General features: G+C 47.4%; 1 protein-coding gene across 1 annotated transcript in view; it reads right to left on the bottom strand.

Annotated features, from left to right (window-relative positions):
• The window catches only part of LOC140685370 (FERM and PDZ domain-containing protein 2-like), a 98006-nt gene that overhangs the window by 5938 nt on the left and 77598 nt on the right, over positions 1-14470 (bottom strand). The window contains exons 18-22 of the mRNA XM_072972398.1: positions 9507-9717; positions 2601-2701; positions 1465-1554; positions 668-775; positions 459-575 (exon numbers count right to left, since the gene is read on the bottom strand). Of these exons, the coding sequence (XP_072828499.1) occupies positions 459-575; positions 668-775; positions 1465-1554; positions 2601-2701; positions 9507-9717 (627 nt within the window). The remainder of the gene's footprint in view (positions 1-458; positions 576-667; positions 776-1464; positions 1555-2600; positions 2702-9506; positions 9718-14470) is intronic.

Here is a 14470-nt window from a genome sequence, read left to right as displayed (position 1 = left end):
AGTCATGGACCAGGTAACAGGGAGGGAAAGGGGTGTTCACATCCCCCTATTACCTCCATCAATCCCCCCAAACCTGTCCACAAATAAACGGAGTAATATTATTCTTTGTTATAAGCAATTATTGCTCTCATATAGTTATCTAATGGATGAATGAAAGCATCTTTTTAAAAAAAAATTTACTTTTTTGATTGATCCCTAACATGCCAAGTCTTAACCAAGTAAGAGCAGCATGCTTGTTACGTGAATTCAGCTTCAAGAACACCTCCCCTGTCTCCTTCCCACCTGAGCAATGGTAGAGCCCATTCTGCCCCTGAAATTGCAGAATTTGTTGATTTGAGCCAAAGCCATTAATTACGAGGAAGACCTATGTGGACTGAAAGCCCCAGCACCTGGTGGGAAAAATGGACTCGTGAAAATAAAGGAGGCTCCCTGGCTTCAGAAAGCAGGTTAAGACATACCTCTTGACTGAGAAATGATTAATTCTACGTTGTCAGGGGAATTCTGAATCATTCTAACAGCCATGTCGAACGTGAAGCCCTCCAGACTGATGTGATTCAGGGCTAGTATCTGCCCTCCTGGAAAAATGAGACATCTCAATTATCCCATCAAGGAAATGAGAAAGAGCAGGTCCTTAAAGCAGCATCTCTGGCAGTTTAAAAAGACATACCCGGTTTGATCTTTTTAGCTTTTTCAGCTGGTCCCCCAGGTATAATAGAAGATATAAAGATGCCAGGAACAACTTTGCCTACATCTTCTCCCTCATGAATGACAAAACCTGTAATCCAATGATATTAAATAAGATGATACTTAATGCTTTTGCAGCTCAGAGAGGTTAGGTTATCGGCTTGAGATCACACAGCTACCAAGTAGCATGGCTGATATCTGCACCTAGTTCCTCTGATCCTCAAACAGCTCTTTCTACTCTGCCATGACACGTGGAGAAAAGTGGATTGTCCCCTGTCTGCAAGTACAGCTAAAGCAAGGAACACAGCCCATCAGCGTGCATGGACTTTGCTCCAATACATGATCAGAGAGAGGAAACAGATGATCCTTAATCAAGTAACTTCTCTCAGTGCCTTGTTTCTTATGCGGTTCTTAAGGGTCTTCAAATGTGGTAAATACTAAGACGTGCAGAAGACTCACTATTCTTCCCCGTCATTAATTATCTAAATATATGAGAGAAAGCTTATTACGTGGTATCGGGGGAAAAAAATCTTTTTCTATCTTGTACTTAGATTTTCCACATCTGCACCCCAAAACCTCATCAGGCCTAAAAGGAAAACTTTGACCCCAAAGTCCCATTGCTTGTTAGGGATATTTAGAGAAAATAAAAAGACGTGATCACCAAAAAGGACAGGTAGGAAGGAGAGGAGAAAAGTCTAAAGGAAGATGGGACATATCACCCTTCCGCCCAGAGGGAGAAACTGGGTCCCCTCTGCCAGTCCCCTCTGGAGGCCCTCTTACCAAAACCATGGCGTGGATCCCGGTTCAATGTCACGTGCACAATTTCTCGGTCTGGTTCGGCTGTAAAGCTCCTCTTGTTATTTTGGGGCCCTAGAGGTGGAAACAAAGCCCCACGTTGTGCTTTTCTCCAAAATTATCTGAGGCTTAATACAAAAGGTGTGAACAGTGTTTCATGCACACACACATAATACTGGGCAGGGATTGCTGAACACATACTTCAGATGCACCTCACTGGGTCAGTGTCAGCTCATCAGGAGCAGAGGCTAAGGTGGGGTGGGCCATGGCGCCTGCTCTGGACGACTTACTGTAGCTGTTTGTTTTCTGCACTGGCCTTGGGACAAGACAGAATTCGAACAGGGATGTCCTTGCTGGCAGTGAAAACTGAAAGTATAGTTGCAGCACAGAGAGGAGAGAGCAAAGTCTTGCCCTCTTGGACCTCTAACAATCAGTTCAGGAACCCGGTGGCTTCTCCCAGCCCGGGTCTTGGAAGGAACCCAACGCAGAGCCTTGATGGACACTCCAATGCTGACCACATAGCATGTGAAAAAAACTCCAAATGCTGACCCACCACCCAGCACTTTCCACATCTCTCCCTCCCCCAAGGGACCATGGTGGAACCTGGCACGCAGTTCATGGAAAGAGACCCCCAGTGGTATTCCAAATCCAATCCCCAGGCTCAACGCTCATCAAATACAAAGATCTTCTCTAGTTCAGGAATCGCTTTGTCTCAATGTCCCACTAGGGACCTGCCTGGAGGATGTACGACACAGGGGAATGCTGCCTGCCCTGTCTGTTTTCTGGTGGTTAGTGGGAGATGATATTCTGGGCCTGCGTGAAGAGTTGTAAAGAAAATGAATGATGTGTTTTTCCAACCACACTCCTCCATGGCAGGAATTCCTCGCGCTGGACCAGAGTGTGGGAATCCTCTTGCCAGCACCAACACATTTCAGATCCAAGCCCAAGCCAAAGATGGGCAGCAAGGGCTCTTCCTGATCACAGTTTTGAGATTAATGTGAAAAGCAAAACGACTGTGAACATTATTAGGGAAGCAAGATGAAGTGGTGCCACAAGATTTAAAGCAAGCATCACATGTAAGGTGTCCTTTACCCTGACCTGGCCTGTGGCCTGGTCCATACCTGTGCACATGCTCCGAACAGGCAGCCCAGAGAGAGGGTCACAAGTTGTTGGCTTCTGGATCAAACACATGTTCTCCAGCTGCTCACGGCCAAGGCAGGGACTGTGGGGAAAGGTAACAAGATGAGATAAGATGCCCCAATGAGGCAACTTCCCAGCATTCTGAGTATGGGTGGTGGCCCCAGGCTCCATCGCCCAGCAGATCCATAGACATACCCCATCAGGGCCTGATCTGGTTATTAGAAGTGTGCTGGAAAACTGAAAATAGACTTACCCTATGATTCAGCAATCCCACTTCTGGGCATATATCCGGTGAAGGTTCTTATTTGAAAAGATACATGCACCCCAATGTTCATAGCAGCACTGTTTACAACAGCCAAGACATGGAACTGTGCACTGACAGATGATTGAATAAAGAAGTTGTGGTATATTTATACAATGGAATATTTCTCAGCCATAAAAAAGAATAAAACAATGCCATTTGCAGCAACATGAATGGACTTGGAGATCATCATACTAAGTGAAGTAAGCCAGAAAGAGAAAGAAAAATACCATGTGATATCACTTATTTGTGAAATCTAAAAAAAAAAAAAGATACAAATGAACTTAGTTACAAAACAGAGACAGACTCAAAGACATAGAAAAACTCATGGTTACCAGTGGGTAAAGAGAGTGGGCGGGATAAACTGGGAGTTCAGGATTTGCAGATATTAACTACTGTACACAAAATAGAAAAACAAGGTCCTACTGTAGCACACAGGGAACTATATTCAAAACCTTGTGATAGCCTATAATGGAAAAGAATATGAAAAGGAATATATATATATAAAAATAACTGAATCACTATGCTATACACCAGAAATTAACATAACATTGTAAACCGACTATACTTCAATTTTAAAAACTGAAGATAAAAATAAAAGAAGTGTACTGGGAAGAACGGCTTCAGGGGCTTTCTGTCTTAGAGGGGACCCTAGAGTCACCCAGGCCACTGTGAACTTCCCACCACCTTTCCTTTGGGTTGGCTATGCAGCCTTCAAACCTTCCATTTCCTCAACCATATAATAAGAATAATACTCCTATTTCCCAGGTGATGGCTTCTAAATGAGGTACTAATTCTAAAGCACTGACACTTTAAGTGAGTCCTGGTTTTCGGTTGTTTGCTTTCGGTTTTAGCAGGGCTGGGCAGGCTCCAGCACCCCCACTGTGATGTGCCCTTGAGTGTTTCACACAGTAACTTCCCTGCTTGATCTCTGCAGACATTCAGGTTGGCTATCCGCTAAAAATACTGAGCTAAGAACAGGAACCCTTCACACAGGCATTCAACTGGTTTTGCCGAGCCAGCATTCTAGCAAACAAAGGATGTTCTAGGTCCTAGGAGGATAATGAGTTAGGTGGGGACCCCTCCCTACCCACAGGGCCATCTCTGCCCAAGATAAGCTACGATCAGGGATGAATAAAATAAAGAGTGAGCAGGAATAACAAAATCAAAGCCACAGGACTCAGAGCCCTGGAAACAGCCAGCACTGGGCCTTGCATAGAAGGAAAGCCAGGAAGTCAACCATCTGAACAGATCCAGTGGACCTCCATCACCCAGGCTGTCCCTCCATCACCCAGGCTGTCCCTCAATCACCCAGATGGTCTCTCTATCACCCAGGTGGTCCCTCCATCATCCAGACAGTCCCTCCAACAACCAGGCTGTTCCTTCATCACCCAGGCTGCCCCTCATCACCCAGGCTGTCCCCAACCTCTGGGAGTCCACACCCACCTGACTGCTTTAAGCAGCCAGATGGAGGTGGGGATGGATGCTGGCATGCAGCCACCCACGGACCTTCTCCCTGCACCCTCGGATCTTTGATGCCAGGTACTCTTGGCAAAGAGCCCAGCACTGGACAGAGGAGCCAGAGCCAGAAGGAAGAACAAGAGCAATGGGGGAGGGAAAGCAGGTGAGGGGCAAGCACAGAGCCATTCTTCAGAGACTGGGGATGGGGCCTCATTTTGACTTGGCTCCTGTTTATACTGTGCATTCCAGCAAGTTCAACCCACATTGACTGACAACCTACCAGAAGTCAGGCCTCGGGCTGGCAAGGCACCAAGGATAAAGGCGAGCCAGACATGGACTCTGCCTTCTGGGAGCTCCCAGCCCACCGCAGGATGTGGGGTGGGTGACTTTCATGCCACCCAAAGCCAATCAAAGTGTCCAGGGAGAGAAACTGGCAGAGCACTCCTGGGTTTAAAGAAAGGAGACACCCCAGCAGTCCTGAAAGGATCAAGAAAGGCCAGGAGGACAAGGTGGCATGTGGGAGGGCCTTGCGCAGCAAAGGAAGGGCTTTTCTGCCCCAGCTGCTCTGGCCCATGTGACCCGAGCCACACATGCAACTGTATTGTTTAAAAAGGATAAAAACCAGCATCTACTGCAAATCACAAAAAGACAAAGACTGTGTGATTCCACTCAGACAGCAGAGTGAGGTCCTTAGGGCAGTCAAGTTCACAGAAACAGAAGGCAGAATGGCGGGCATCAGGGACTCAGGGAGGGGCAGTGGGGAGTGTCCTGTGATGGATGCAGGTCCAGTTTTGCAAGATAAGAAGAGTTCTGGAGATTGGCTGCACAACAATGTGAATATACTTAACACTATTCCACTGTACCCTTAAAAATGGTTAAAATGGTGAATTATATGTTATATATATTTTACCACAATTAAAATAAGCTTTTAAAAATGCAAACCTAAAGGGGAAAAAATGCTATTTACTGAAAGTCTTCGCATGCTGGCCTCAGAGCTGAGGAAAAAATCAGGCATGTTTCTGTCCTCTGGAAGTTCGCTAACAGGACAGATAAATGCATGTGATGTCTGGGTGGAGAGGAGTCGGGGCTGCTCATAAGGGAGCTGGTGGTGTCCAGGAATCACCCTTTGCCTGGGTAGTCGGGAAAGGCTTGTCAACTGAACAAAAATGCACAACCTGAAAGCTGAGAATTATGTTTTATTTGGTGGACTTTCTGAGGACTTCAAATCCGGGAATAGTAAGGGAGGAGCCAAGATATATGGGAGTTTTTGCAACAAAGACCAAGCAGTCAGAACATCAAAAGAATACTGGTAATTAAAGGAAAAAAAAAAACCCAGATATCTCAAGTTAAGGAATTTAGCTTTTTTCTGTGTATGGGAAGATGCAAAATCTGGGCTCACTGAAATCATCCCTTTGATGTGCACCTGCGCCATGCAGGGCCAGTGTCCTGTACTTCCCATCTTGAGTCTCCTCAGGGGGCACCTCCCGGGCATGGCAGGCATCCTGTTTCCATCCGGAGTTCCCTCGGGGCTCACCTTTAAAAGTGGTTGCAAGGTGATGGCTTGATGGCTGCAACTTCCTCTGTTTACTGATAGGGCAGGTAATATTCTTCATTCACAGGCTTCACGGAAAAGGTGCCGTGAAACAGGTGGGGCGGGGGCTGTGTATCAGCGTTGGCACCCCACTGGCACCCCTGTTCTAAGCCAGGCACAAAGCTGCTTGGGATTAGCAGTGGGGACGAAGCCCCATCTCTAAGGGTCAATATCTGTATACCTTCCCATCCTTCCTTTCTTGCCTCTAACCCTCTGGTCTACAGCACCACCTGCTCCTGCCACACAGGCCCTCTGCTTGTCACCTCTGGGAGTACCAAGGGGCAGGGGCTGTGTCTGTCCTGCTCACTGCTGAGTCCTCAGGGCTGGCACACAGCAGGTGCTCAACCAGTTTTTCTAGCAAGAGGAACTGGGCTTTTGCTCATGGCATGCCGGCATATCTCCCTCCCTTCTCACTGTTCCCAGACCTACGCTGGTCGAGACCTGGTGTCACAACCCCCAGGCAGCGCTCCTCCATCCCCTTCCTTGGAAATAGCCTCACTCTCAGGGGAGCCATCACTCTGTATCTGTGCCTGCCTTAAACAGTTACTCCATCCTATCCCCCTTAAGAGGGTCTCTGTTCCTACTTCTCCCCTAGAGACCAGGGGACGGGCACCGACATCAGGATGCTCACCAGACTCATCCCACCTTCAGGGTTTTATAACACCATTTAATTCCCACGGCCACCCAGTGGATGGGTATTCCTGCTACCACCACTGGACAAATGAGGAAACTGCGGCACAGGCATTAAAAACAACTAGCCCAAATCACACAGCTGCAGACAGCTGAGTAGGTGTGGGTGACAGATTTCCATGACGACGGGCTCGTCCCAGAACTCGGCCTGAAGGTGACCCTTGGCTGGGTCATCTTTGCAGCAGCCGCAGCAGAAAAGATGAACTTCCCATACGTGTCATAGGAATCAACAGAGCCAGAGGGATGTCAGCCCCTGGCCCCCCTCAGACTTTGGCCACAGCAATGGTGGGCCGGCCATTCCACATGAGCTCAGGCTCAGCTTGTGCTGGTTCCTTTCTACCCTAGAGCTTCTGGTACATCTTGAGCACCTCACTCATCCCCTTTTGCCCAAAAGTATAGGAAAGTCAGTGCCTCCCACAGACAAGATTTCACCAGAGAGGGATGGGAGCCAGGGCATAGGTGTCCACCCTCTTGATCCTTCAGACAGACAATTCCAGGGGACCTTGTCATTGGAATTAGCCCTGGGTGCCCACAATCGTTACCTTGATGACACTGCTCCCCTCTTTTTGACTTTCCTCTTTCCCCGTCTCACTCACCCTGTTCACTCCTGCTTCCTGATCTCACCTCCACAAAAACCACCTGCATGCAAGTCACCATCTAGTGCTCTGCTTCCGGGGGCCTTCCAGATGGCCAGACACCCTAGATTTTTCTTCTCATGGAAGGTTACCGTAACCTCTGACCTGAGTTATTAAGGGTTGTGAAAATCCAATATTCGTAATCTAAAATTAGAGGAGTACCCAGCGATTACTGAGGATGCCAACTCAACTTCCTACTAAGAGGTCTGGCTGCCCTGTAGGGCTGCAAATCCCCTCCTGTGCATGCCCCCTGGATGGTCCCTGGAAGCCCACCCACTTCAGGAAGGGTACTTTGCAGTCAACACATTCTCAAGGTGGCCTTGACTGAGTCACAGCTTCTTCAGGCTTTTAATCTATAAAGGGCTATAAAGTACTGTTCACCTGAGTGATAGATTAAAGAGGGCCACAGGTGCTTTGACACTCCTACTGAGGCGGGAAGCCCCATTAAAAAAAACCCGGCAGGACCCCCAGGCAGGGCCACTACTCTCCTGCCAGCACCATCTGGCTCCCTGGTCCAGCAGCTTTATCTCACTTTTTGCCTCTGACGCGGCTAACTTCTAGGAAAGCAGAGCTCACTCCTGATTGGCCCATTTCCCTCACTCCTGATTGGTTATTTCTCTCCTCCTTGATTGGTCCATTTCTACAAATCCTGTTCCTAATTAGTCAACGTTTGTTATACCTCATTTGCATATGATGTTGCAAAGTGTAAACTGGCAGCCAATAAAAGCCTGTGTAAACCTACTAATGGGGTCCAGAGCTTGGAGTGTTAACTCCTCTGGGCCTGCTGGTGTAATAAACCTGAGTTCTCCAATTCTCCAAGTGCTGCTTGGTCTCTTGTCCGGATCCAGGTTACTGTCACAGCTGAGCTGTCACAAGTGAGCTGTAACACCGAGCTGTAACACGTTTTTCTATGACACTACATCAAGAGGTGGATTTCTGCTGCCCCAAATCTGTGCTGACCCGGGACTACTTTGTCCAAGAGAATATGGCGGAAGTAATGCTGTTCCAGCTCCAGGCCCAGCCTTTAAGGAGACTGGTAGCCTCCCCTGGGGCCCTTGGAGTTCTGAGCTTCTGCATAGATGCCTGACCACCTTCCATATAGAGGTACCATGTGGAGAGGGCCTGAGACAACGTGGGGAGTGAGAAGGGCCCAGCTGAGCTCATCATCCCAGCCACCTCCACCAAGGGGCTGGGCAAGTGAAGAACACAGTCTTGGAGCCTCCAGACCAGTCCTGATGAGTCCTGTGAAGAGGAACAGAAGAATCGCCCAGCCAAGCCCTGCCTAATTTCTAACCTGGTGAAACAGAAAAACAAAATGATTGCTGTTTTTAAGCCACTCTGCTTTGGAGTTTCCTGTTACACCGCAATAGATGATTTCGCTTCATCGTTATTGAACTAGTTTGCAGTGCATGGTGAGGCACATTTGTATCAGCAGAATTTGAAGCAATCATTTCCTAAGAATTACTTTAAGATATAGTAGATGCACTGCAATTCAAATCAATCATCCACACCCTCTTGCTGAAGCAAATGTATAACTCATTCCAAAACACAGCACCTACAGCAAACTTCCACGGTCCCGGGCTGCCTGTGACTCTGTGCTATTTCTAGAACTTGCAATGTAAGTGCAATCCACCTTCTAGGCTATTTTCAAATTTATGGATCATTGTGTCATATATAAAGCTGTGCTGATAAGCTCATTACTTTCACTTGCAAATTAAATTACAAGCAATCCATCAACAGAAAAGGCAGCAGCAGTGTAGAGGTTAGGAGTCTGGACTCCAGGGCCAGCTGTCTGTGTTCAAATCTCAAATTGGGAGGAAACAGAAATTACTCCACAGGCAGTGAGGGTTCAGTGAGCTGGTGGGTCCAGTGCTTAGCACAGCACCGGGCTCATGATCAGCCCAAAAAGGCTATTGCAACGTGTTTATTTTGTTCCCTTCAATTTCATATTATCATCTAGTTCTTTCTCCACCAAAGATAGGGAAACATACTAGGAGATCATGGGATGTCTGCCCTATAGCATTTAACATGGATGTGGCCCATACCCAGCCTTCGGGGAATCTCTGTGGAATCAACTGATAGACACCCAATGAATGCATACTTCCCTTAGACCTCTGACATCCTTCAAACAATTTCTTCAGCTCTGGATTATTCCAGAGCAACAAGTACATGACGGTTTGGGCCCAGAGAACAGATGCATCCAACCCACCTGCCTCTGAGTCCCTGAGCTCCCGTCCCCTTGCTGGCTTCCACGGTCAAGTTATCCAGTGACGTCTGCACCACGCCTCCCATGGCGTCCGCCAGCCTGGGTACGAACAGCGCATTTTCTGAGCAGGACAATCTCTGAATCCAACTGAGAGGCTTGGACCGGGCCAGGTGTGCAAGACTCAAATTAGCCATTTGCAAACACTTATCATAGTCTGAAATGTGGGAGGAAAAGATACAAGTAAGTACTGACAAGAGTGACACCGGCTCCATCACTCCTGTGGCTGCAGCACATCTGGGCCCCAGGTCCTGTTCCAGCTTGTCTTTGTCTGCACAGAGGGGCCTGTTTTTCTTCATGCTGGCTCGTGATTGGGTTCCTGTGATTAGCCCTGGGAATGTCACGTATTCCTAATTAGCACTCCCTCGTGGCAGAAACCCCAGACACACAGGAAGGAGGACATGGGATGCTCCCTATCCCCTGGCAACAGACAGGACATGGAGCCACAGATCAGATGGGCGCTCACCTGGGGGCAACCACGCCGTATCACGGTGCCCACAGAACCTCGTATAAAATGAAGCACCACCACCCATTCTGCTCGCCGCCTTTACAAACCACCCTCCAAAGGTTATCTTAACAAACAGGTCTGCGCATTACACTCTGCCCTGTGGGACGTCACCTTTCATCTCTACACAGCTTAGCTGCCCTGGGAACAACATTTAAGATTTGATTTTCTGAAATAGGAATACGTATCAGATGTGCTGCGTCTCCCAGCTTTGACACGTCCCTTCCTCCCTTCATGCAGAAAGAGGTGACAAGTGATGCAAATGAAATCCCCAACATGAGACAGTGACTGTGAGTGACTCACCAGTCGCTCTTCATGTCATTCATGAGAACCTGGATTTGACAGACAGATTCCTGAATTAACCAGGATTCATACAAAGCCCAGTTTGTATTTTAAAAAAAGGGAATGATGGCTATATTCTGACCATCTATCTGTTCCTTGTTAAACCTGAGAAGGAAAGAATACTCAGGCACGTGGCGCTTGTGTGGCTCCAGTTGTGTGTGTGTGTGTGTGTGTGTTGTGTTTGTATGTTTTGTGTGTATGTGTGCTTTGTGTGCGTGTTTGTGTGTGTTTATGTGTACGTGTGTTTGGGATGTGTGTCTGTGTGTCTGTGTGTTTTGTGCTTGTGTGTAAGTGTGTGTGTGTGTGTGTGTGTGTGTGCATATCTCAAGCACAGTGAGGTACCCCACTGGGGGCGTGTCCGTGGACATTCATTTCCCCCTTTTCCTACAGTGGCGCCTGGTTCATTGCCAGGACTGTGCCCGCTGAAAAAGGTAGCCTTTAAAAAGTCCTTTTTGGGAGTGTTCTGTGTCTATGAGGCACTTGGTACCATCACTCACGTACAGTAGGCAAGGAAGGGAGGAGGACTCTAAGCGATCTGAATATGACCTGCAGCTTTTGTACAAATTGCACGGTCTCTGACTCCAGAGATTGGACCTCCAGACACAGCAGCCAAGGCAGTAACACCCACACCAACAGCCCTCGCAGGGCACAGGCTTCTATGTGCCAGGCACGAGGGTAAGCATGCTATCTGCCTTGTCTCATTTAATCCTCACAATAACCCTGTGGGGTAGGTATCATTATACCCATTTTATAGATGAGGAAAAGTAAGGTTAAGAGAGAGTTAACAGTTTGCTCATGGTCCCAGGGCTTGTTGCAGGTGGGGCAGGACTCAGGCTCGGGTCAGCGGACTCCACAGTCCACACCAGAAAATGGACATGCTGAGGACACGGTGATAAAAATGGTAACACAGGAGATTCATCCGAAGCACGCCCAGCCTTCTGACTGGTCTAAAGGGACAGTGACCTCAGCCTTAATTATGATAGATATTAATACCCACAGGAGGGCATTCTAAGGGAAGAAAGTGGTGGCAGGCTCGCAGCTCAGAGAGGTTGTGTGGGTTTCAAAGAAGCCTTTGTAGAGAGGTTAGTTTAGAGACGCAGGCAGAAGGGGGCTGTCCTCTAGAAGAGGTAGCAGAGGAGTGAGACCACCAAGAGCCTGGGTTCCGAGCAGGGCTCTGTCCCCAGCAAGAAGCCGGAGAGCATCAGAGCACCAGGGAGGAAGCTCTATTGACAGGACAAGCCACACAGGGAGGTCTGGGAATGAGAGCCCGGATGCCAAGCACTTAGCTTCAAGCATGACGCAGGGGGGCTCATGCGGCTGGTGGGAGTGCTCTAATCATTATTAGACTTCAGCTTAGTGGGCTTCAATTGGCTGGAGAAACAGTGCAGGCAGGGTTGGCTGGTAGGTAGGACAGCCAAGAGCTGATGATCTTTCAGGAACAGAAGGAAGTTTTACCAAGAACATCCCAGTGCCACTGACTTGCCAAGAAGAGTGAATGATTTCTGTCCACAGGTCAGGGGTGACTCACAATACAACTGTGGCACCAGCAAAGTAGAAGAGAAATATACAAATTGGTCTGGATGGTAAAGGCTGAGGTCTCAGTTAGTTACAGCGTTTCAAAAGCACAGACGCCGAGGGCTGTAAGGAAGAGGGAACCAGCCCAAGATCCCGGCAGCCACTGCAGGTCTGTGGAGTTTTAACAGCCACAAGTTCATCGAAAGTCCACAAGCATCCCTAAAGGCCCCTGCCACCCATCTGAAAGGGCTGAGAAAGAGCCTGTGGTCCCACTCTGTGATGCTGACACATTCAGCCTGATTTAGTCCTGAAATTACACACTTGTAAAAGCTGGGTGATTTTTCTCGCCCCGTGTCAAATATGACTATAAAATAATATGCTTGTTGAGACAATTCACAGAAGAATGACTGAGAAACACTTGGAAAATGTCCAACTTCTCAACAATCAAAGAAAGGTCAAATGAAACAACACAGAGAAATCATTTTTCCCTATGAAGTGAACCAAGAGAAACATGATAAAATCAATTCCAGCAAGGATTTGATGAAACAGGCACAATGACACTGAACATGGGAATGACTTACTCGGGAAACAGCAAGGACCTTAAAAATGTCCCAGCCTTTGCCCCCTAAATCTAACCGAGATCTAGCTTAAAGAAATAATAGAAGGTACAGAACACTTTTCTTCCAATGGTGTTTACTGCAATGCTATTTATAATATTAAAAAATGAAAAGCAAACTTAAAATCAAAATAGAGGAATAATTAAGTAAATGATTGTATTTCCACAAGAATCATCCATTCATTCATTCAAAAACACATGTATTAACCGCCTCCCACCTGAAACGCCTCTGTTCCATGCTGGAACTGTAAGGTAGCGGGACACTGCCCCTGCCCTCCAGGAACTCCCAGTCTACTGCAGACTGGAAGCAGACGTATCTACAAATAAAAAGGGCAGGACATTACAGATCAGAAGATGGAGTCTGCACAAAAGAGGGAGTGGTCAATTCCACCTGGGAAGGGAGTTGGGGGGGGAAGTCAATCAGGAGGGACTTCCAGGAGGAGGTTGTCCTGGACCTTATTCTTGGAGAATCAGACTCATCTGAGTAGTCTGAGCCTGGAAGTGGGCAGGAACAGCATTGCAGGCAGAGGCCATGTTGAGCACAAAGACCCGGAATCTGAGACATCCTCAGGCGTCCAGCAGCCTTCAAGCGAGCATGCAGTGTAGCTCGAGGGAAAAGTGGGAGAGTCATGGCAAGAAACAAGTCAGGCTTGGGGCCAGATTGAGGAGAGTGTGACATGCCATCCTAAGAATTCTGGGCTTGTCCCTGCAGGCAGCAGAGAGCCACTGACAAATTTTCAGTGTGGAAGAACGTGATTGGATTGGCCTTTTTGAAAGGTGCCTGTGAAGGCTGAGATTAGGACGAGTTAGAGCGAACACAACTCCCAGCAGAAAGCCCATTTGAGAGCACTTGGTGACAGGTTGGGTGGGAAGAGAGGGCGCAGCCCCAGATCGTCCCAGTTTCTCGAAAGGTGGGTGGGTGGTCTCATTTGAACAAGATGAAGACCATGGTGAAGGAAGCCGAGTGGGAGGGTGAGATCAGCTGAGTTTGAGGACCATGTGGGACCATCAGGGGGAGATGGCCAGTTCTCAGCTGGACGTAATCCTTGAAAACAGTGACTGCAGAGAGACTTTCTCATCGGAAGAAATTTTTTCAAAGGAAACAGGTACATGAAAAGATGTTCAAAGTGCCTAATCATCAGGGAAGTAAAAACACATCAAAACCACAATTAGATACCACCTGCACCTGTTGGCATGACTATCATCAAGAAGACAAGAAATAACAAGTGTTGGGTAGGATGTGGGACAAAAGGAAACGTTTGTGCCCTGCTGCTGGGAATGTAAATTGGTACAGCTATTATGACAAACAGTATGGAATTTCTTCAAAAAATTAAAAATAGAAATACCGTATGATCTGGCAATTCCACGTCTGGGTATATATCTCCAAAGGAAATGAAAACACCAACACTAACTGGAAATGAAAACAGTAACCCCCATGTTCATTATAGCATTATCCACAACAGCCAAGACGGGAAAACAACCTAAGTGATCCTCAATGGATGACCAGAAAAATAGAATGTAACACACACACACACACACACACACACACACACGGGTATCATTCAGCCATAAAAAAAGAGAAGGAATTGTCATTTTCAATAACATGGATTGACCTTGAGGGCATTATGCAAAATGAAATAAGATAAAGATAAATACTGTATTTTCTCACTTTTATGAGATGGTAAAAAAAAGCTGAACTCATAGAAACAGAGTAGAATGGTTCTTGCCAGGGGCTGAGGGCTGAGGGAACTGAGGAGATGATGGTTAAAGGGCATAAACTCCCAGGTATAAGATGACCAAGTTCTGGGGATCTAATGCATCCCATGGTGACTATAGTTAACGATACTGTATTATATACTTGAAAGTAAAGAGAGTCGATCTTAAATGTTACTACCACAAAAAGAATGGTAATTGTGTGACAGGATGTGTTAA

This window comes from Vicugna pacos, chromosome 11 (genome assembly GCF_048564905.1).
Source record: "Vicugna pacos chromosome 11, VicPac4, whole genome shotgun sequence".
Taxonomy (NCBI): Eukaryota; Metazoa; Chordata; class Mammalia; order Artiodactyla; family Camelidae; genus Vicugna; species Vicugna pacos.
This window is presented reverse-complemented; position numbering and strand designations above follow the sequence as displayed.